At 32.6% G+C, this 23,865-nt stretch overlaps 1 protein-coding gene across 1 annotated transcript in view; it reads right to left on the reverse strand.

Moving 5' to 3' along the window:
* Positions 1–2,615: 2,615 nt before the first annotated feature.
* Positions 2,616–23,865, reverse strand: part of LOC139526221 (putative ankyrin repeat protein RBE_0317) — a 44,853-nt gene continuing 23,603 nt past the window's right edge. Inside the window, exons 2-6 of the mRNA XM_071321348.1 lie at positions 10,992–11,045; positions 10,625–10,726; positions 3,530–3,631; positions 3,071–3,172; positions 2,616–2,666 (exon numbers count right to left, since the gene is read on the reverse strand). Of these exons, the coding sequence (XP_071177449.1) occupies positions 2,616–2,666; positions 3,071–3,172; positions 3,530–3,631; positions 10,625–10,726; positions 10,992–11,045 (411 nt within the window). The remainder of the gene's footprint in view (positions 2,667–3,070; positions 3,173–3,529; positions 3,632–10,624; positions 10,727–10,991; positions 11,046–23,865) is intronic.

Consider the following 23,865-nt stretch of genomic DNA (forward strand, 5'->3'; position numbering starts at 1 on the left):
AAAAAAAATGTGTCGTTTAATTTTTTTAAAAAACTAATCATTTGGAGTGCTATACTAGTCGGTCGTTCTTGCAAAATCTTTTTAAAATTTATCCGTTAGATTTTTTGGTATTTAAGTTTAAAATACGCCCACCCTTAAATTGATTCTTTAAATAAGAGCAAAATCTATTCAAAAAGTGCATAATGGCCATATTTTTTTTTTCGTCTTTTGAACTAGGCCTTATATGTTTTGCATGTGGATGTATCATCACGGGGTTGAGTGTCTTGCATCATGATGACCTTTTTGTGACCTTCAAATGTGACCTCAAGGTCAACTTTATATTGTTTTTTTTTCGTGAAAAACGCAACCATGTAGGCCATAACTTCTTCGCCTTTTGACCTAGGCCTTACATCTTTGGCATGTGGATGTATCATAATGAGGTGGTGTGCCTTCTTAAAATTTTGACCTTCATGTGACCTTGAACTTTGACCTCGGGGATGATAATTGTGTTTTTTGATAAGAAACACTTGTACGGGCCATGACTTTTATGTAGTTATGAATTCATGTTTATTTTAAAAAATCATATTACACAAGCTTCAATTGACCATACAACAATATAGTTACATTTTATGACATGTCAACCCATTCCATGCACAGGGAATACATAATGGACATGTAGTCACATAAAATTGTTTGAAAAAGGAATAGTTTCTTTTGAAGCGCAATGTACATACTTAACTACTCAACAGACAGCAAAGTGAAACTTCCTAGGAATCAAACAGAAGGAGGAGTTATGCCGAATAACTATATACCAATAATGGGACGGACGGAAGGACAGACGGACAGGGGTAAAACAATACCCCCACCCCCAAAAAATAGGATGTAACTGATTTTTGATTTGAGATACGAGCTGTTGAAATTAAAAGCATGACACGCTAAAAATACATATGATACATAGGGAGAAGCTTTAAAGTTGGCAGTTGCTTTACATGATCAAGATTTTCACTTTATTGGTCCACAGATTCAAAAATATACCACTCAAACATTAAGAACAAAACTATTCGTGCAAAGAACCACGGTTCATAAGAGATGAAATAGAGCTGACTGTGCGAAATCCTTATACTGTGAAATTTAGTTCGTTAAACATAGAACTTTTTTAGTATTTCTGCAGAGGTTATGAAAATTAAATACAACTGTTTGTAGCAAAAAAAAAAAGCACGGCAGTAACAAGTTTCACATAATTTTTTGGGCCCTTATTATTATAGAGAATAATTACTATATTCAGTAATAATTTTGAACTGAAACTTGAGAAGAAACATTTTCACTTCTCACTTGCAAAAACACCACACTTTCTTTTTTATACTTATTTCAAAATTGCATTTGATTTAAAAATTCGGAAAGATACACAAACATGACAAAAGCACAACAAAAGAAAAATAACAAATTTTGCTATCCCTTCGAAATTTAAATTTGATAAAGCAAAAATAACATGTTCTATTTATATCATACATGTGTAGTTTCAGTTTTAACCATGATTCTAAATATAGACTTTATTTTCCCTGAAATTGCGGAAGGAATAGAAGACACCCGTCTATTTTCTACACCTGTCAGGATAAAGGTTGAAAAAAAGATACTAGAAAGATGTAGTATTTTTTTTTATTCAGATGAAAGTGAGAGTGCATAAAAATGTGTAGTGTTTTGTGGACTGGATCGGATGTTTTTTTCTCTTCTTTTAGTCGTTGTTCCATGACATGTAATTAATGTACTGGTGGTTGATTACCCCTCTCGGTATCTTCTAACTTTTTACATGAATATAAATCATGTAATAAAATATTCAATTGCACTTTTTTAAAAATATGCGAGAAATTTTAAAATTAAAAATTATTCATAACCTATTTTACATTACTACGTGTATTAGTGTATTTCATTAAAAACTACAGGTATGGTTAAAAATAAGTATTGTGGAGTCAATTCAGTTTTGATTTTAATCAATTTGGTACGAAGCCCGAGGTACGAAGATCTACGAACAGAAACATTGTATAATTGTCCATGGTTTATTTATTTATTTTGTTAAAATTGTATTGTCAGCACTGAATGTCAGAGGGAACTACCATTTGAGGAGGGGGGCTTGGATGAAATTTGAAAAAAGGCAAGACAGCTAGGCTTTTGAGGAAACAAAGGCAGGAACAGTAATTTGGCATAACAAGCAGATTACAACTTATTTTAACAATATCAGGATAAACTAATGAAAATTGAAGGTCCCTAGAGAATGAAAAATAAAAATGCAGGAAAATGATGTCAGATAAGGGAGGGTAGGAGGGTCCTGATCCAAAAATCCAGGGCTTAAAAACACAAAACCCCGAGTTTAAATAAATTTAAATCCCGACGTCCTGAGATTCGAAAAAACAATTCCCGGATACCGAAATCCTGAGCTTAAAAAATGTCCCGGTCCCATCCTCCCTCCCCCAATGATTACAACTAGAAAAATGCAGGACACAATTCTAGCCCCCCCCCCCCCCCCCCCCAATTTTCTCCCATACAATCAAATGGTAGCATCCTTAGATTTTTGACTTTTTGTACTTTATTTCATTTCATGTAAGACCTAGGCATTGGCAAGTAAAAAACGAAAACAATTATCATGGTCCTTTGACCTTTCTGTTTCCCTCCTTTTCTAACGTCCTGGTTTTCTGTTGGTAAATTTATTTCACTCTGAAATCTCCCTATTATGTCTCTTTAAAGATTCATTCATGGAAAATGAGTAACTTTAAATGTATTAAAAGATTAAATGAATAACAATAGGTGTACAGCTGCTCCTAACAATAATGTAAACATTCTAATCATGATCTTTTAAAAGCTTGCATATTGCACATGATTTTAAAACGTAGCAATGAATCAGACCATGAGTAAGAGTTATCTTTTCTTAGGTGTTCTGTACCCCCTTAACTGGTCATTGTAGATTTCTTTTTTTTTCCCTTTAGTTCAGTGTATTTGTCAGGCAGGTACACCTGGTGATGTGTCAACATTGAGTTTGATGGATGTTTTTGTCGATAAAGCAACGGTTGGTAACCCTTTTAAGTTGGACATTACATACCTTATATACTCTTGTTGGATCTATACATGTTTTTCCTAATAACAATTTGACTATTTTGAATCGTTCTTCTTCTACAGCTAAGTCAAATGGAGTATTCCCAAGCTAGAATATACATTATAGAGCATACAATGGAACAAATCTAACACAAAAAAAATTTCGAACATGAATCATTGTAAAATTTTGAAAATTAAAGCCAATCACACTGTTATTTAAGTTCTGAATATCTAATGAAATTTGAAATAGCATATTTTATGAATTAAATCTTATTCAATCAGTAATGTATAATGCTTTAAAAACTATTAAAACATACTACGTTAACCTTTGTGATTATTTGTTTTTATTGAAATGGAAATGGAAATATACTGGTAAAGCAGGTACTGATTATATTGACTGTTTTATGTAGACATTCAGTTTAATGTTTCTGTTAGGCAAATTAATGCCTAGAACAACACTCTTTACCTCATTTTGTTCATTTGGATATATATTCGTATTTTCTAATAACAGTTTGATTATTTCTATATTTTCTCCGGAAACAGCTGAATGTAAAAGAGTGTCACCGTCCTGAAATAGAAAAGTTGAATTACCCAATTTTCTAACACTAATGATACAATATACGAACATAAGTCACCTTTTAAACTTTGACTTCTTAAATTTATAATAGCCTGAGTTTCTCATATACGAAATAATAAAAACACAAGTAATATAGGCATTATGGGTTCATAAGCCGATGAATAACCAACAACATACTACGAGGAAAACTAACTACCGATCAACACAAAACTATAATTGTTTCCTTCTCAAACTTCAAATGACCCTTGTTTTCTAAATACGTGAAATGATAAATTATTAGTTATATATGGAACGCCCGAACTGTCTTATAGTGTAAATATTTAATGTGTTTTATCGCTTTGCCTTTACGTTCTGTCATTTCTTCTTTATGTTATGTGCAGTTGAATTATTTCTTGAAACTCCATCTCTGTGTTATATATGTCAAATTAAGTATGTGCTTAGTCAAAAAATTGTATGATATGTTATTGCTAAACTTTGGTGTGTGCAAGTTGCATTACATTTTGCTGTAACTACTATATATTCTGCGAATACGTCCAAACTTAATAATCAACCACCTTTACATTCTTTCATATTTTCTCTATGTTGTGTCTATTCTGCCTTCACGTAGGTCAGTTAATAAGTGTGTCCTGTTTCAAATGTGATTGTTATGATGAATGAGCGTCACTGATGAGTCTTTTGTAGACGAAACGCGCGTCTGGCGTATATACTAAATTTAGTCCTGGTATCTATGATGAGTTTATTTATTCTTAACGTTTTGTTTTTATACATCTTTGTTTTATGTAAACCTCATGGTACAATAGTCTAACGGCTTTATGTTGTGTTTATGCATATGTATCCCCAGTGAAAAACATAATTTATCATGGTATAATTTATATGCGTTTTGACAAACAATTGATGCTCTCTGTTAGCATTCATTACGTCATGTGCATATGCCTTTTACAGTATGTTCAAACACCTAAACATTATGTGCAAATACTTATAACGTTTTGTGTTAACAGCTTATACGTTTTGTGCAAACATCGTTTACGTTATGTGCAAACACGTTTTACGTTATGTGCAAATGACTATTACATTTTGTGCAAACACCTATAACGTTATATGAAAACACCTAGTACGTAATGTATAACACATTTTTCATTATGTGCAAACATATATTACGTTATGTGCAAACACCTATTACAATATGTGCAAACACTTTAAACGTTTTGTGCAAATACTTATAACACCATGCGCAATCAGTTTATACGTTTAGAGCAAACGTCGTTTACGTTATGTGCAAACACCTATAACAATATGGTCAAACAGCTATTACGCTATTTGCAAATGCTTATTACATTATGTCTAAACACCTATAACAATATGGTCAAACACCTATAACAATATGGTCAAACACCTATTACGTTATTTGAAAATGCTTATTCCATTATGTCTAAAAATATGTAACGTTATGTACAAACACTTACATGTATTACATTATGTGCAAATATTTAGAACATTATGTGCAAACAGCTTATACGTTTTGTTTAAACATCGTTAACGGTATGAGCGAATACCTATTACATTTTGTGCGAACACCTATAAAGTCATAGGCAAACACCTATAACGTTATGTGCAACACATTTTTCATTATTTTCAAACACGTATTACGTTATGTGAAATTACCTATTACAGTATGTGCAAACACCTATTACGTTATGTGAAATTACATATGACAGTATGTGCAAACACCTCATACGTTTTGTGCATAAATCTTTTTCATTATGTCAAAACATCTATTACTTTATGTGCAAACACCTGTTACGTTATGTGCAAACGCCTACATGTATTGCGTTTTGATAAAGGCTTTTTGACACAGATGAAAACAAAACGCATCAATGATATTTATTTTGAAAATTAAGAAAATTACTAGTTTGAGCTTTCTAAAAGCTGTGGACTGCTTCGCTGTAAATATGTGTGCATCGGGTTGTTGATTTATTATTAGAAATGTGGTATTTTTAGATATTGATTGATATAAAAATGCTATATAAATATTTCGTTTTTTGGGGGAAATTATGTATTCTACTTTTAGAGTATGTGTCAACATCCTTGCTTTTAAGATTTGTTCCCTTTACTTGTGGAAAAACATATATATATACAGACACGACTCTTATTTCCAAGAAATACAGCTGAAATAAACAATATAAAACGAAGGTGTTGTATGAATTCCAATATGTGACAACAATTCACAAGTGAACACATGACGCGGAAATTATAAACGATAGGTCACCGTACGGTATTCACCAATGAGCAAAGCCCGTGCGGCACAGTCAGCTATTTAAAGGCCCCAAAATGACAAATATAAAAACAATTCAAACCAAAAAACTAGGGGCTTTAATCATGAATTAGAAAAAAATGAACTAGATACAAATAAGTTATACAACAACAAACAACAACCAATGAATTACGGGCTCCTGGCTGTGTAAAACTACTTTTATTTTCCCTTTTTAAAAAGATATAAGTAAATGATAAGAGTGTTTATCATTTCATTCCGACAACTAAATTAAATTTCCAGACTTTAACCGGTTCATTTCTTAGTTTAGTAACTTCTTTGAATTCAAATATAATAATAGCACCAAATATAATAAGATATTTCCACGGCGATTCACTTGCATTTCTCAACACCTTGAAAATGTGATTTAAATTTGTGTATTAAACTTGACCTCCTGTCGTACAACCCACTGATCCGAATAGACAGTCACACCTGGCACGGTGTGTCCTATAGGCCAAGCTAATAACCGATCTGTAAATAACATTTCACCTTTAAACAGGTCTTTCACAGGTTAAAATTTGTGATCAAGATAATTTACCAATGACGTTTTGTCACAACAACTTGAAACTTAAAATACAAGTTATTTACGATGAGATCTTACAAACAATCAGATGTGATATGATTGCCAATGAGACAACTGTCCACAAGAGACCAAAATGACACAGAAATTAACACTTATAGGTCACCGTACGGTCTTCCAAAATATAGAATTTAGACACTCCACCAAATTCAATGGTGCACAGAACATAGAAATATGAAAGCGCAAAATTAGTATTATCTACAGTGATAGTCTTTGGTTAAGTAGTTTACTTTACTTCAATTTAAGTTGTGGTCATATTAAGTTGAATCACAAGACACATGAGAGAAGGTGCTGTGGACACATAGCATTGATTACCTTCTTAGAAACTGTGGATTACGTTTTTATATGTAACCCCGTACATGTATACAAATATTAAAGTGGAATCAACTAAATGTTCACACACTTTAGCGTACTAATTAAACTCATCATAGATACCAGGACTAAATTTTGTATATACGTCAGACGCGCGTTTCGTCTACAAAAGACTCATTAGTGACGCTCGAATCAAAAAAAGTTAAAAAGGCCAAATAAAGTACGAAGTTGAAGAGCATTGATATAATCCTGGTACCTTTGATAACAATTTACACCACTGGGTTGATGCCACTGCTGCTGGACGTTTCGTCCCCGTGGGTATCACCAGCCCAGTAGTCAACACTTAAGCCATTAAGTGTTGACATGAATATCAATAATGTGGTCATTTATAAATTTCCTGTTTACAAAACTTTGAACTTTTCGAAAAAAACTAAGGATTATCTTATCCTAGGCATATATTACATTAGCCGTATTTGGCACCAGTTTATGGAATTTTGGATCCTCAATGCTCTTCAACTTTGTACTTGCTTGGCTTTATAAATATTTTGGTAAGAGCGTCACTGATCAGTCTTATGTAGACGAAACGCGCGTCTGGCGTACTAAATTATAATTCTGGTACCTTTTGATAACTATTTAGATATTAGGCAACTGGCCAAAAACTCTGAAATGCCAATTTGAGTGACTAATCTATAAATATAGTACATTTAGACATTTGCAGATATGTAAACCGTCTTAGAATTATTCAATGGATAACTGCATGTATGAACTGTGACCAGTCACGTATATGCAAAATACAGGAATCACTGATTTTGTTAAGTTAAATTACTCAGTCTCTGGGCGAAAAAAAAGGAATCAATTAAAACCTTAGCCATGAATGAAACTGTCTGTTTATCAGATCATGCACAATCGGAACAAGCATTTGTTTGCGAATGGCGAGAGAGAAAAAGAGGGGTCGCTTATCGTACCTAATCCCTAATAAGGTTTTTTTTAAAGTTTCAGATAAGAGTCAATAACATCTAAAAATTGCAGGATTCCTGCAGCTACTTTATACATAAATCATGACAGTCGTCATTGCATTGGTAGCATTAAACTGGTACACGTTTCTGGCGAAAACATTCTACTGGGAGGGTAGTAATAAATCATCCTGACACCCGTTATATTTCAAATTCGAGGTTGCAGTCGCACACTCTTAAAGTAGAAAAACATAATTTCCCCTAAAAACAAAATATTAAATAGCATTTTTATATCCATCAATATCTAAATATAGCACATTTCAAAAACTAAATCATCAACCCGATGCACACATATTTACATCGAAGCAGTCAACAGCTGTTAGAAACTTGTAATTTTCTTAATTTTCAAAGTGTATATCATTAATGCGTTTTGTTTTCCTCTGTGTCAAAAAGGCGTTTGCACATAACGTTTTAGATGTTTGCTCATAACGTAATAGATGTTTGGACATAATGTAATAGGCATTTGCACATAACGTAATAGGTGTTTGCACATAATGAAAAAGGTGTTATACATAACGTAATAGGTGTTTTCACATAACGTTATAGGTGTTTGCACAAAATGTAATGGGCATTTTCACATAAAGGAATAGCTGTTTGCATATAACGTAAACGATGATTGCACAAAACGTAAAACACGTCCTCCGAACGTTACAAATATGTTGTCAATTAAGAAATAAAGCATCTTGATAGTGATAACTTATTGTTTGAATCAGAGTGATCCTTTACAAAGTAGAATTTATCCTTCCCTAAGACAAGATACTTGTATCTACTTTGGCCATTCTTATTTATGAAACAAAGCAATACCAACTCTTTCAATTTGTCTTTTAGTTTGAAATGTGGAATACTTGTGTAAAGTGTAGAAAAGACAATTTTAATACTATTCCAAGATAGAAGAGAGTTAGATTGTGTGTACTCTAAAAGATCTTTGGAATTTTTTAGTATTCACATCTGATTCACGCCATCTCTAAAATAGGCAGTTTCACAATAACTTTGAAGACCGGCTGTGATTGCTGATAACATAGATGTTAATAATTTAGAAAGAGGTTTAGTGGAACACTTGAAAGACCCGTTGTTTGTAAGGACACTTATGTAGTTTATGTATCCAATACAGTGATGGAAGATCCAGTTCTTCATACTTGTATCTACGTTGGCCATTCTTATTTATGAAACAAAGCAATACCAACTCTTTCAATTTGTCTTTTAGTTTGGATAGTGGAATACTTGTGTAAAGTGTAGAAAAGACAAATATTTTAATACTATTGCAAGATAGAAGAGAGTTAGATTGTGTGTACTCTAAAAGATCTTTGGAATTTTTTAGTATTCACATCTGATTCACGCCATCTCTAAAATAGGCAGTTTCACAATAACAAACAAACACGATGTTGTTTGGGGCTTTATCTGCGGGGACAACAACATATTTGTCATGGAGGTAGGATCAGTGTTTTGTAATATTTGGGTCTTTATAGATTGACGTAGCATGGGCATTGATAGACCCATTCAATTTATTAATTCTGATTTGTGTTAACGACTTCACCGCCTTAATTCATTCGGAAAGAGTGTATACGTCTTCCATCTCGCGCTTAGCCCATTGCCTGGCATAATCCTCGACTGAATCTATCAAAATTTTGAAGTTATATTTCCAATTGATGGATTTATGCTCATGATATTTCGGACCTTTTGAAAACCCATTTCGAAGGGAAGTGTTATTGCCAATGTTTAAGTCAGCCGGATTATATGTGAATTAAGAACTAGCACAAGTGCAATCAGGAGGTTTAGACTTGAAGTCGTCAATATTGAGATCCTGTAAAACATGTTTGTAATTCAAAATTTTAGTCGCAATGGTTTGGTATAGGTATAAGAAATGATTGGTACATACTGATATTTGAAATAAGGAGGTATTTTGGATTGAACTAATTTATGATGAAGGATATTGCCTAAGTTGACGTCATCGAGACCTTTGTTGGCAAAGGAAAATTCAAGAAAAGATCTTTTCTCTTTTTCATCTTTTCCAATTCGGACTGGTTTGAAACGTCTGTGACTTGCAATATCCGAAGTCATAGCTGTAAGTCTGTATTGGTTTGAATGAGGATTTGTAACGTTCATTTCCACACATAAATTAAAAAGAGAATGAAGTTTTGAAAGGGGTAATGAATAAAGTTTCGTGCGAATGTGATGAATACCTAACGGCTTTTGTATAATAGGCAGCAAGTCATTAATAGAGGCATCATGCAAAGTAGGTGCTGTATAATGACGGTGACCATGACTGCTTCGAGTTGAAAATATTCATCATATTAACCGAGCTACACGAAGGACTTGATAAAATACCTATACAAGTAATTTTGTCATTGCAACCATATGGTGTCGCAGACCCAATTGTCTAATCCAGTAGTCCGCTTTTTGTCTATGGAGAGGCGTTACAAGGTGAGGATAATGCGAACTCTCATAGAAACGATGGAATGATCGGGCTGATTAAAATGCTGGTAAAGAATGTCGTTTTCATGAAGGTCTGGCGTACTAAATTATAATCCTGGTACCTTTGATAACTATTAATGTCTGATCTATGACCGCACATACGTTTGTTTAGCTTTCCTTTCGTTTCACCGACATATATCAATCCGCAAAGCTTACACTCTAACATGTCTAATCCGTAGACGACATTTATCGATTTACAATGCTGATCATCGTAACTTCTGGTAAAATATGACTTCTCAGTTAAATTGCTGGTGAATTCAGCATCTTTTATTAAAATTTCACAGTTTTACATAACATACCTTGTTTGTTTTATTTGGAACTATAGCTGTTCTCTGTAATAACAATTGAACAATGTCGGGAAACCCATACAAAACAGCACAGTGTAAGGCGGTGTTACCAAACTGGAATTAAGATTATGAGAAAGTATTATGAATTTATTTTGCAAACGGAATGCAGGAAAATCAAAACAGTTAAAACAAATAAAACAAATTTCAACTAATTAATATGCTTAGCATATTGTTTGTTTTTTCTTAATCATGTTTGTTAATAACGCCTTTTTCCTTTTAGAGATCTAAGTATGTGGTGAATGTTACACATTGTATCTACAGCATTGTTTGGGTCGTTTTAGCAAAGTTTGACAATCCTGATACAAATTGCTATCCATACCTTATTTTCTTTGTTTGGATCTATATCTATTTCTAATAACAAAATGTCACCGAACTGAAATAGAAATGTTGAACGTTCTTAGTATTATACACAAATATAAAAAGTAACGAATTTCTTGAAACATGATTGTGAAAACATAAATAATATGATTATACAATTTGGAAAGGAAATATCGTTGAATGGAAGTGTACTAGAGGAAACAACCTCAACATTATAATATAGCAAGAAATTACGGATATTTGCATGATACTCTTTCACTATAAGCGAAAACTAACATCATACGCTATAATTTGTGCACTCCTTATGTTTAGTAAAACATTTGATTAAAAACTGATTCATTAATGTACACTCCTTTTAAAACATTGAAAAGAAAAAGAAAAATCGCTTTTTGCGACAGATATAGTTATTTTTGCCTCACCTCTTGACTTCAATGTAAGAATTGGCAATGATGGTTGGTTAAAAAACAAAATTTACGACAAAAGAGATATTAGTTTCACAATTGTGAACTTTCCATTTTTATTTAGCAAAATTTCAGCAGCAACTGCAAACGGAGTTTATATCTTTCAGTTGAGACGTTATTCCAGTGTTTGTATTTCCTAGCATGATTTTCTTGATAGGGGATTGCAACTAACAAGGAAACTATTAAACCAAGAGTTCCAAATGGAGAAGTTGAAATCATTCCTTCGTCAATTTTACGGACGGCATCACGAGTTGGTTGACTGTTATGTGATAACCGTTTCACAGATGATATCGGATATGTTTCTTACGTCGTAACTACAATCCCCTTCCCTTTCATGAATGTTACCTACCGAATTATTTACCGGATTTGTTATAACATAAGCAACACGACGGGTGCCACATGTAGAGCAGGATAAGCTTACCCTTCCGGAACATCTGAGATCACCCTTAGTTTTTGGTGGGGTTCTAGTTGTTTATTCTTTAGTTTTCTATGTTGTGTCATGTGTACTATTGTTTGTCTGTTTGTGTTTTTCATTTTTAGCCATGGCGTTGTCTGTTTATGTTCAATTTATGAGTTTGACTGCCCCTTTGGTATCTTTTGTTCCTCTTTTAAGCCGTTTGAAATCCTGGATGAGAGGTACATGAACATTTCCATGATGCAAAAGTGGTCATTAAAATTCCTACATGTATTAAAATAACCAGATTGTGTATACAAACATCATTTAAGTTTTCCATAAACATAAAAAATGTTTTCAAAATTAGTTAAAAGCCAAGGCCAAACTTCTTACAAATGTTTGTCTTAAAGTATTCCCTTCTTGTCTGTTCTTATGTCTCATTATGCTTACACAGTATACATGTAAGCTAAAGTTTTTTATTGACATAATTGGTAGCGAATTGTGATAAAAATACCAACATTATCAACATTGCAACACACACACACACACTTTTGGGCATTACAAAAAGTATTTAAAAAAAGAAAACATACTCAATTGGATATTAAATAAATTATTAAAAAAGAAAACGAAGAGGATACTATCAATTAGGGTTAGTTGTGTTTTCCCATGATAGAATACAACTATGAACTATTGCTAAAGAAAAATTAACATCAATTCTCTGTATAAATTGACCAAATATGGAAAAATTTTGCCAGATTATTTATTTTTGATAACTTTCTTTGAGTTTATATGGTCCAATTTAACAATCAAACTTAAAAACAAATCTGTATAGTCTGATTGTCATGGAATCAATGTTACATCATATGTTTATTATAGTACATCAAGATGACTAACATGACGTCGTAATATATTTCTAACGTCTTGACAATTTTGAAATTTGGTCTTGGCATTGAAATGCCAAAGCGAAATCGTATAAATATACGTTCAGTGCCAAGGCATATTTTTCCATCCAGACTGGCTCTGTATTATGACGTTACTGTACCCTCACATCATAGTGTAGGCTTACTGCAAGAAAGTGTTAGCGGAAAAACGCGGGGAAAATAAAAATTTACGGAAATGTTCAAATATTGATTTTTTGGCGAATAAGCACCGTGTTTACCATATTTACATACATATGTATGTTTCTTCTTTCACAAAGGTGTTTAAAGTCTTATAAAACTTTAAATTGAACAAAAAATTTGAACATGTTATTTTTAACTTAATAGCTGATTTTTTCTGAAAAAAAACGTATACAAGTTCATACATATTCTTTATAACGAAAATATTTTTATTTTGTCAATATTTCAATAGTTTACATGTTTTGTCTGCTATTGAATTATATCGTCTTTCTTATAATTATTCGCAGACAACTTTTCCGTATACATCATGTGCATTGTTCATGTGATTTGTGATTTAGTTTTCAATTAAAAGTGTATGAACAACAGCTACTGATAGAACTTGTAAAAATTACACGAATAAATTATAATCCGATGATATTCATGTAAATAATATCTGATATTTTTGATTCAGGTACTTGGCCATTTCTACCACGAACGAATTGGGTGCCTTAATTCTACTTTTGTATTCACGATGTTAATTTCGTACAACTTTTGTGTCAATTTTCGAAGATTTGTAACTAAAAGGCTTGAGGATTGTGGTTTGTATATAATTATACAAAATGAATGCAAGTCACGATGAATTTAACGCAGAAAAAAATCTGCTTCTTTGGTTCTTGCAAAATGTGATCGTCAGTAAATCTTGCAGGCATTTCATATACATTTTAACACACAGTGAACAACTCTACAATGAAAGAACATTACTTCTCCTTTCCTTGTACGATACATACTCATAGCGTCGATATTTGAAGAGACCAAATGTTTTAAGAATATGCATGTTTAGTCGCAACAAATTTCAACAAACTTTTAATTCTCATCTAACTAACAACAATAACCTTCCCGGCAGAAACAACCCAAACTACACTCCGATAGCAAAATTTCGGATTTATTCAATCGTAAATTAGTAAGAACTCGCAGTCAAACATTAATGATGCAATGCATTCCATCAAAAAGTTCTTATTTCGAGGTAAACGTTTTGATGCTGGTAGAGTCACTGTCAGGATCTATCATGCTCACTAAAGTAAATATATTTTTTGTACATGTATATATATGTATATATATAGAGAAAAGACATGCAGTCAATCCAATACCACCAGGTCAACACAAGGATTGTTGTTCAGTGGTTGTCTTTTGTTGATATGTTTCATAGATGTTTCTCGATTTTTTTTTAATTCTTAGATTAGACCGTTGAATTGGTTGCCCTGCTTGAATTATTTTACACGAGTCATTTTAAGAGCGTTGTACCTTTTTGTTCTGTGTACTATGATCTTTAATTTTTTAAATTTTTGTACATTTTGAATTGATGGAGAATTCATGTCTAGCTCATTGACACTCATTACATATCTTTTTATTTATATTACTTCGTAAAAAAAATACCAATGTCGTATGTCACAGCTTCTACATCGCTTGCTAAACATCTTTTACAACTCGGCGCAAATTGTTCAGGAACTATTCGCCAAAACAGGAACATGCCGAAAATGATAAAACATACCATATCAAGTGCACGTGGATATAAAAACGCTCTCTAAGGACAAATTCCATAATTTTTGCATAATGCGAAAGAGCACGAAGAAAATCGTTCTGCATCTAAGCCCCCAACAAAAAGGCAACGTAGATAAACCCCGAGTAATGAAATTTTAATAAAACGACAAAAGACAAAGAACGAGTCTTCAAAAACTAAATAAAGAAATATTTTTTTTAATTTAAAATCAGTTCAAAATGTGCCATGAGAAATTCAAGGGTAACTGTGAAAAACTTTTAATTTGTACCCTACACCCCGTTAGAAATATGTCAAATTTCAAAATTTCAATAAAAGATATATAAAAAATGGAGAGAGAAAAAACGTTGCTTTCACTTTAAACATTGTGGACTATTTTCTCTAATAATCGCCAAACTGAGACCGCATGGTGTACTTGTATACTTTGGGGTGTTAAAATGTCAATATCTACGAATATGAAGTTACAGAAGGTAGATGATGTCCTCAGCATGACAAAGAAATAAATTTTAAAGATGGACAATAATGAAAGCGAACTAGATTATGATAGCTAAACTAAAGGTTGAGAGAAGAAAATATATATGTATAAAAGACATAAAGCATAATTTTATTTATAAGAAAAAGATATTATTTTACTGACAAACTATTTTTCAGTTGTGTATTTAGTTTACGCAACTTTTCAAAAAATTACAATATTCCAATAATTTGGCTCGCTTTGTGCATTTTAAAGAAGCACGGACAATTACATTACGTCATAGTACATTTCCTAACATCAGAGTAAAAAAACAATGGCCCAAAAGTGGCCCCATGGCACTGAACGTAGTAAGAAAAAATTGGCCCAAAAGTGGCGCATGGTAAAAAAACGCAATGGCGCGTTTGACTGGATTAATATTATGGGGACAAAGTCCCCTATTACAGTAGAAAATTCAAAAAAAAAAAAAAAAAAATCTGGAAAATTTTAATGAACTCAAAATCATTCAAAAAAAATTTTGTCGCGTTTTTGAATTTCCGGATCTGCGCAGAAACCTACTTCCGTTTCCGGTCCTGTTTGGATAAGACTTTGAATAAAATGTATATTTATCAGTCTAAGAAAGGAACTCAATGCTAATTTATTTTTAAAAATTGTTTGTTATAAAAAAAAACGTTACCTGATGACAGCGTTTCTTTGTTTAGATTGAATATGACGTCATAACTTAAATAACGTCACAACTAAAATCCCTAACAACAGAACCAAAATCGGAAACGTTACGGTATTTCCGTTTGTCTTTTTAACATGTTTGATTTAAAAATAATAATCATACAGACTTTGTCCCCATTCACAGGTAATGCCTGCCTCATATTATCTTTAAGTGAAATGTTTGACGTTTTAACTAGAACAATAAGATTAGGAAATATTATACTGTCTATGCACAACCGTCAGATGACTAAGTTAGCAACCATTTGATTTTTCGGGGGGGGGGGGGGGGGGCTATGGATTTTTTTCCGGACAAACTTTTATTTTCGCCTTCGGCTTCGGAGAAAAACAATCTATTATTTTGGCGACAAGAAGAAAACAGTTTTATTCTTTCAATTTTAGCATTACATATAGTGGCAGGTGATGGGTGAAACAAACAATTTATTTTTCTCAGGGTCAAAAACAAATTATTTTTTCTCCAAAACTGTACACAGACTTTAAAAAAAAATATAGCCTCCCCCCAAAAAATATCAAATGGTTACTGCCTAAAAAAACTTATCTTTTCTAATGATAAACGAATCCTTCAAAATTAAATGCAAAAGTCTTGTCCTTTGAACTGAAACATTCTCTCTCAGACAGGCATTTTATCATCCTTATTCAAAGCATTTTCCTATACTTTCATGAAGTGTGACTTACTCATGACTTCTGATAAAAACATAATTGTTGACTTCACATAAGCACTCAGAAACGCAATTTCATTAAAATCCGATGTTCTGATATGCTGAGTGTAGCGTATCAGAATATCGGATTTTATTGAGACTGTCAGAAACTGCTCTGCAATATTTTTTATGCGCATAGTAAAAAGAAGAACACTATGAGATTGAATCTTTGTCGTTTTTATTATTTCTAAAGTTCATGATTATAAACCATTTTTAATTTTCCATGGGTTAAGAATCTATACTGTTGTTTATAATTTTAGTCCGTTTAGTAGACCTGGCATGGAATCAAGGAGACAAAATTAAACCAATTTCATTTTATTTCATCAATTATGAAGAATTTACATTTGGTATACTTTGATTATTATCTCTTTTAAATGTATTTAGGATCAGAGTATTGAAAAGTAATGTATTTTTGTCCTGTATGTGATAATTTTAATCCTGTCTAGATCCAGTATTACTTCATATTTTGGCTACATCTTGTCTTTGTGTAGAAGAATTTTTTTCTGTGTTGTTATAATTTGGTTACAGCAATGAAACAAAAATACCAAAATATAAATATTAAAGTTAATCTTGGAATACTATATCATGGCACAGAGTATGATCATTTACTATAATATCGAAGCCCTATTTCAGTTCTGAAATTGTTGTAAAAATGATAAAATGTGTTATCATTAGTATTAGAATAGAACTAGTAAAAGGAAAATAGATTCTTTTATTAATATCAACTTGTAAATAACAGCATATCATGCTTAATATCATAATAATATATTGCCAAAAAGTTTGTTCATGAAAAGTGTGAACAAAGGGACGTAACTCGTAAATTACTATCGGCACCGCTTCGTCAGAAATATTGACACATCGAAGTGGCATATTTGCGTATTACAGCGTATTAAGTATCAAATTTGACTCAGGCTAGTTTATAAAAAGCTTCATCACATATTTTAAATTCTGCATAGGTTCGCCAAAAGTTAAGAAAGAAACTTCAACTGAAAAACTTGACACGACGTGTGACGACCTTTGGTTTGAAGGCTTCGTATTCTTATTCAGTACGCTTAATCAAAACAAGTTTTATGTGAGAACTTCTAAAAGTGTACAGAATTCGCAATGTCAGAATCTAATGCATCCTGGGTAATATTTTCAAAAAAGTACACCAAAACGTTGTGATTACGTTACGTTCTTTTCATTTTGGTGTACATTGTACGAACAATAAGATCACCCATAGTCCTTTAGATTCTGAAAAGGTGAATTGTTCGTACACCAAAATGACAACAACGTTACGTTATTGTCTCAATTTTTATTGTTTAGAACGTTTTAACCAATCACAACGTTTTGATGTACGCTTTCAAAAATATTACCCAGAATAGATTAGATTTTGAAACGGCGAATTGACATTTGTAACGCACAGCATGCTTTGATGTCATTTGATATGTCTTATTGGAGGAAACAGAGTCGTTTCAGCTGAAGAAAACAATACCCCAAAAATACCCAAATATGGTAGTCACATGACTTGCATTGTTGCTTTAAAATAGGGTCAAACCGGGGTCAACTTTCCAACTGATAAAGCATCTGTTATTTTCATGGTTTTACTGGATGACACGCCGCCCAGGATAAAAAGGTGTCAATCGGATGTTGTCAAGGTGCAGTCTTCTGAATCCTCATTGTACTATAAAAATTCAGACAATTTTATATATATTCGGCCCTGTACTGTTTAATTTTCAGATATTTTAGATTTCATTGACAACCACCAATATTGCTCTATTTCCAAATGTAACCGTAAAAATAGTAAAATCTGTGATATACTAATAACTGATACCCACTTTCAAAGTAATTTAGCCACCAAAATTTACAATACACACAGTCATGATGATTTGAACTGCACCGCTTTCAATATTGTGTACGGTATTGGATGTACTCTTTAATTTGTGGATTGATCTACGTCGGGGAAACTTGACAAAGACTCAATTTTAGAATGAATGATCATCGGTCTAATTTAAATGATCACTAGAACAAACCCGCGAATTCGCGGGCATATACAGCTTGTGAATTGTTGTAGGATGATTTTTTGTAAAAGATATTATGTATTGAAAATTTCGTAAAAGGTATCAAAAGGCCCTCTCCCTTTTTCCAGAGTCCGATATTTGTTTCCTTTCTGTTAAATTCAATTATTTTTGTGTCTCTGGCCTCAGACCACAATTATTCTTCTTCTTTGCTACAATGGATCTTTTGGAAAAAGTCAATTTAAATTAAAATTTTGCACCGCTTCAAACATGAAATAAATGTTACTGCTTATATATAGATAATTATTAGTCTAATAAAATGTGCTTCTAGGACAATTCATCAGTGCTTTTTCTTTTGAGAGCCTTATACATATGCCAATGGTAGTATATGAATCTTGTATAAATGACTTAGACCGACTAAGGCTAATTTAATGGGGTGGTCGGAGGGGTCCTGATCCAGAAATCCCGGGCTTAAAAACATGAAATCCCGAGATGCAGAATTTAAATAAATTCATATCCCAAAATCAAAAATATATTCCCGGATCCCGTAAGGATCATTTCCCAGATCCCGAGCTTAAAAACACCCTATCCCGACGTCCCGAAAAAGGTCATGTCTCCCTCTAATCTCTACCCTACTTTCATTTTTGTCAAATCAATACTTTTACTTTCAACAATAAATTTTTATGCCCCATTTTTGGGCTTTATGTTTTCTAGTCTGTGCATCCGTGAGTTTGTTTGTTCGTTCGTTCGTCCGCGTCTGTCCCGGTTCAGGTTAAAGTTTTTGGTCGAGCTAGTTTTTGATGAAGTTGAAGTCCAATCAACTTGAGTGCCGATGTGGCATCCGTGTACTATGGACACATTCTTGTATCTACATGTTTTACTTATTTTAATATATATGCAACTGGTATGACCCCTTGAATAGTAAACATTTCAACAGTAGACAAAATACAAAGAGTCTCTATATTTTAAAGTAGTATAATCGTAGTGTACATGTAGATAAATGCGAAAAATAATTGTCCTCTCTAAGGAGGTATAATAGTTGTGATTCTTGCGATCTAAACACCATGATATGGAGAACGCTCTGATTGGCTTATTTATATTTCATTTTTGTTATCTGTCATACGATTGGTTGTACTGTGCATGTTTAAAATCGGAAGTCTTGTCTATGGCTAAAAGTCAGTTTGATGACGTGATCAATATCTGGACTCCTTTTTTGTCGTTTTTTCTCCAAAAATAATTCAATCTGAATAATCATAAGAATGGATGACAAATGCGACTATGCATGTAACCTAAAACACAGAGGCATTATGATAAATTTATCGAGGAAGGAAGAGAAGCGACACACAAAATGAGGTCATCTTGTTTAATAGTATAGATAATAACAACAAATTTTTCTATAAACATTTCAATTAACCTTACCATCCTATTGTTTCAATGAAAGTCCGGATTATAGAGAAAATATATCATTCAACAAATGACTCCATATTGAGTACACCATATCGTTTACAAAGAGCTAGAAGACTTTTGGATAAGACAGTTGGGTACAGCCATTCCCTATTGATACAATGACAAAATTGAATATGTAGGTAACTGACTAGTCCCAGGCGTAGTACTGTCAATACATTACAATTATTTAATACTTCTGCTCGACGAAATAGAAGTCATTGTCACAGGAAATATATACCACCTGCTGTACACACCGTCACAATTGATAGTCTGTTAACGTCTGTTCAAAAACCTTTAGGAATTCATCATATCAGAACTAAATTATACTCCATTTCATTGTCAAAACTTTCTTTACTATTCAAGAGGCCTAAAATACTTCCGTTACTGATTCTCGTTCTGTTTTGTATAGATTAGTGGCCATTATCATGGACATTGCTAACCATAGACTATTCAAAACCGTATCGATTACATCCAATAATGAGGAAAACGTTATTTTTTTAGGGTAGAATTCGCCAATAAAGGTTTAGATGCTGTAAATATTAGCAATATTTTCCATCAAAAATCTGTATAAAAACTATACCTGATTACTTCAAAAATAACGCTACACCTGGTATTTCTTATACTTACACCAAGTCTATTGCATCCAAGATTTTCAACCACAAGAGAGTTTTAGAGGCCTTTAACCTCAAAAATGTGAAATCCAAGCCTCCAAATTGCTCATTTTCATCGTCACAATACAATTATAGTCCAGCTGGTCATGTTATTATTGGTTACCATGGCATCGTCACCAATGAACAGTTAAGAGAGTAGTTAGCCAAGGGACCAAAATATAGAATCCCCCGGCCCATCAACTGGAAAAAGAACTTCAAGTTACTGATGGATGGAGTTGAGGACTATGCAAGAAAATGGGTAAAGCGAAAACCAGACGAACCAGAACTGGACACTTTGTCTGAATGGATCAAAGCTATTCGATCATGCATTTAGAAGTGCATTAAAAAAACTACGATGCAATATGAGTACAAGAGTTACTAACCCTTTCAAGAATCCGGATGTTGTGCATGCTTTATCCTCTTTGCATGACAAATATGTTGTTGTTCCAGCAGATAAAGCCTCCAATAATATTGTCTTCATATGTAAAAACCGTTATTTGCAATGTCTCACAACGGAGCTTGGGATAAATAAAACTGATGATAACCCTACATATTCTTTAACATCATTTACCAGTTATGAATTTTTGTCAAAAGCGAAATCGTTTCTCTTCGGGAGGCCTTGAAAACTTACGTTATACCCCTTTCAGACAACCAGACTACTCGCAATTTTCCATGTGATGCAAATTGATATGATGCAACTCAATGTGGATTGTTTTTAAAAAAAAATGTAGTATTTATGAATGCTTTTTCATGGTTTCTTATTGTTATGACTATGAATGAAAAGAGAGACAAACTTGGGCATACATTGTTGTCAAACGATGCCGGTAAAACAAGAAGGAAAATAACACATACATTAAATCCAAAGAAAAAGGATTAGTTTAGAATTTAATTTTACATTAATTTGCAACATGTAAAATATTTTGATTGCCAGATCAATTTTTATAACATGATCCTAGAAAAAAGTAGATGCGGAAATTTGAGAAGGAAAGCGTCTATATAGTTACCATACAGTATTGTATACCCGATCTACTCGGCTTAAGGTAACACGATACCGAATGGCATATCTCCCGACTTCCAAATATTTGTGCACACTTGTTCTTTGAATTGAGTTGCTTCGGAATATGTAATAAAATACGGGGGTCACCATTTTTATTTTCTTTGTATATTCATAGGAAAACGTCAACTTTGGCGACAAACTTACATAGGTATAAAGGTGAAATTCCTTTTTTCGGCTTACCCTTTTAGATTTTCCAATGGGTGGCTATGTTCTAATATACGGAAAAAGACAAAAAAAATCATAAATCAAGGATTGCGTACTGAATACATACGTGTATAGAAACTCATATGCCACTATCCTCGTTTTTGAGAAAAATGGCTTCATAGTTGATCGATACGCCTAGAATTTGACCGATACGCCTCAAATTTGACCGAAGACGGGTGACGTTATTACATACAGAATATAAGTTATTCCTATTCGTTCAGAGGTATTGAAAACAAAATATTGTCGGAATCTGAATGATGATTATTTGATTTTCATCTCCCCTGTCGGGTTTCATAAATTTTAGGTCATGCAATATAAAATTCTACTGATATCATTTTATGCCGTCTTGCACACATTTCTCTCGCATGACATTACAATAATCCCGTCTGATTTTCAAACGAGCATATACTTGAAACTTGCGTGAACTGATTGGTTCCACTTGAATCTTATGATAATATATATATAGAGTTCATGCATGAATTACAGGAATTTTGTACTCGTTAAATTCACGTAAATTTCTAAAATAGAATTATTCATATAATATCTTTATTCTACAATTTTTTTTAAATCATAAAAAAAAATACTTTCATATTTTTGTAAAGTTCATGTAAGATTTATTCGAATAACTGATCTTTTAACTCCATCAAATTCAAATTAGACAATGGTGGTGTCATTGCTGCATCCATGCATGAATAGAGTAATAGATATTTTTTTTCTAATTCATCGGTTTGATGGTTGTTTAACGTTCAGTGGCAAATATTTCGGGACGATACAATACAATTTTTTAAAACAGTTGTTTATAAAAGACATTTGATGCACAAGTCAAAAAATGTCAAAAATTCTGTTAGTTGTGAAAATTATAAAGAAAATAATGATCCCGATAAAAAACACATTCTAAAGAATTAAACAACAAAACGAAAAAGTCCCTTATTAAATGACGAAATCATAAGCTCAAAAACATCAAAATATTGATCAACAACTTTTTCATGGTTTCATATTGTTATGACTATGAATAAAAAGAGAGACAAACTTGGGCATACATTGTTGTCAAACGATGCCGGTAAAACAAGAAGGAAAATAAAACATACATTAAATCCAAAGAAAAAGGATTAGTTTAGAATTTAATTTTACATTAATTTGCGACATGTAAAATATTTTGATTGCCAGATCAATTTTTATAACATGATCCTAGAAAAAAGTAGATGCGGAAATTTGAGAAGGAAAGCGTCTATATAGTTACCATACAGTATTGTATACCCGATCTACTCGGTTTAAGGTAACACGATACCGAATGGCATATCTCCCGACTTCCAAATATTTTGGCACATTTGTTCTTTGAATTGAGTTGCTTCGGAATATGTAATAAAATATGGGGGTCACCATTTTTATTTTCTTTGTATATTCATAGGAAAACGTCAACTTTGGCGACAAACTTACATAGGTATAAAGGTGAAATTCCTTTTTTCGGCTTACCCTTTTAGATTTTCCAATGGGTGGCTATGTTCTAATATACGGAAAAAGACAAAAAAAATCATAAATCAAGGATTGCGTACTGAATACATACGTGTATAGAAACTCATATGCCACTATCCTCGTTTTTGAGAAAAATGGCTTCATAGTTGATCGATACGCCTAGAATTTGACCGATACGCCTCAAATTTGACCGAAGACGGGTGACGTTATTACATACAGAATATAAGTTATTCCTATTCGTTCAGAGGTATTGAAAACAAAATATTGTCGGAATCTGAATGATGATTATTTGATTTTCATCTCCCCTGTCGGGTTTCATAAATTTTAGGTCATGCAATATAAAATTCTACTGATATCATTTTATGCCGTCTTGCACACATTTCTCTCGCATGACATTACAATAATCCCGTCTGATTTTCAAACGAGCATATACTTGAAACTTGCGTGAACTGATTGGTTCCACTTGAATCTTATGATAATATATATATAGAGTTCATGCATGAATTACAGGAATTTTGTACTCGTTAAATTCACGTAAATTTCTAAAATAGAATTATTCATATAATATCTTTATTCTACAATTTTTTTTAAATCATAAAAAAAAATACTTTCATATTTTTGTAAAGTTCATGTAAGATTTATTCGAATAAC

The sequence above is a fragment of the Mytilus edulis genome, chromosome 6 (genome assembly GCF_963676685.1).
Source record: "Mytilus edulis chromosome 6, xbMytEdul2.2, whole genome shotgun sequence".
In the NCBI taxonomy this organism is placed as follows: domain Eukaryota; kingdom Metazoa; phylum Mollusca; class Bivalvia; order Mytilida; family Mytilidae; genus Mytilus; species Mytilus edulis.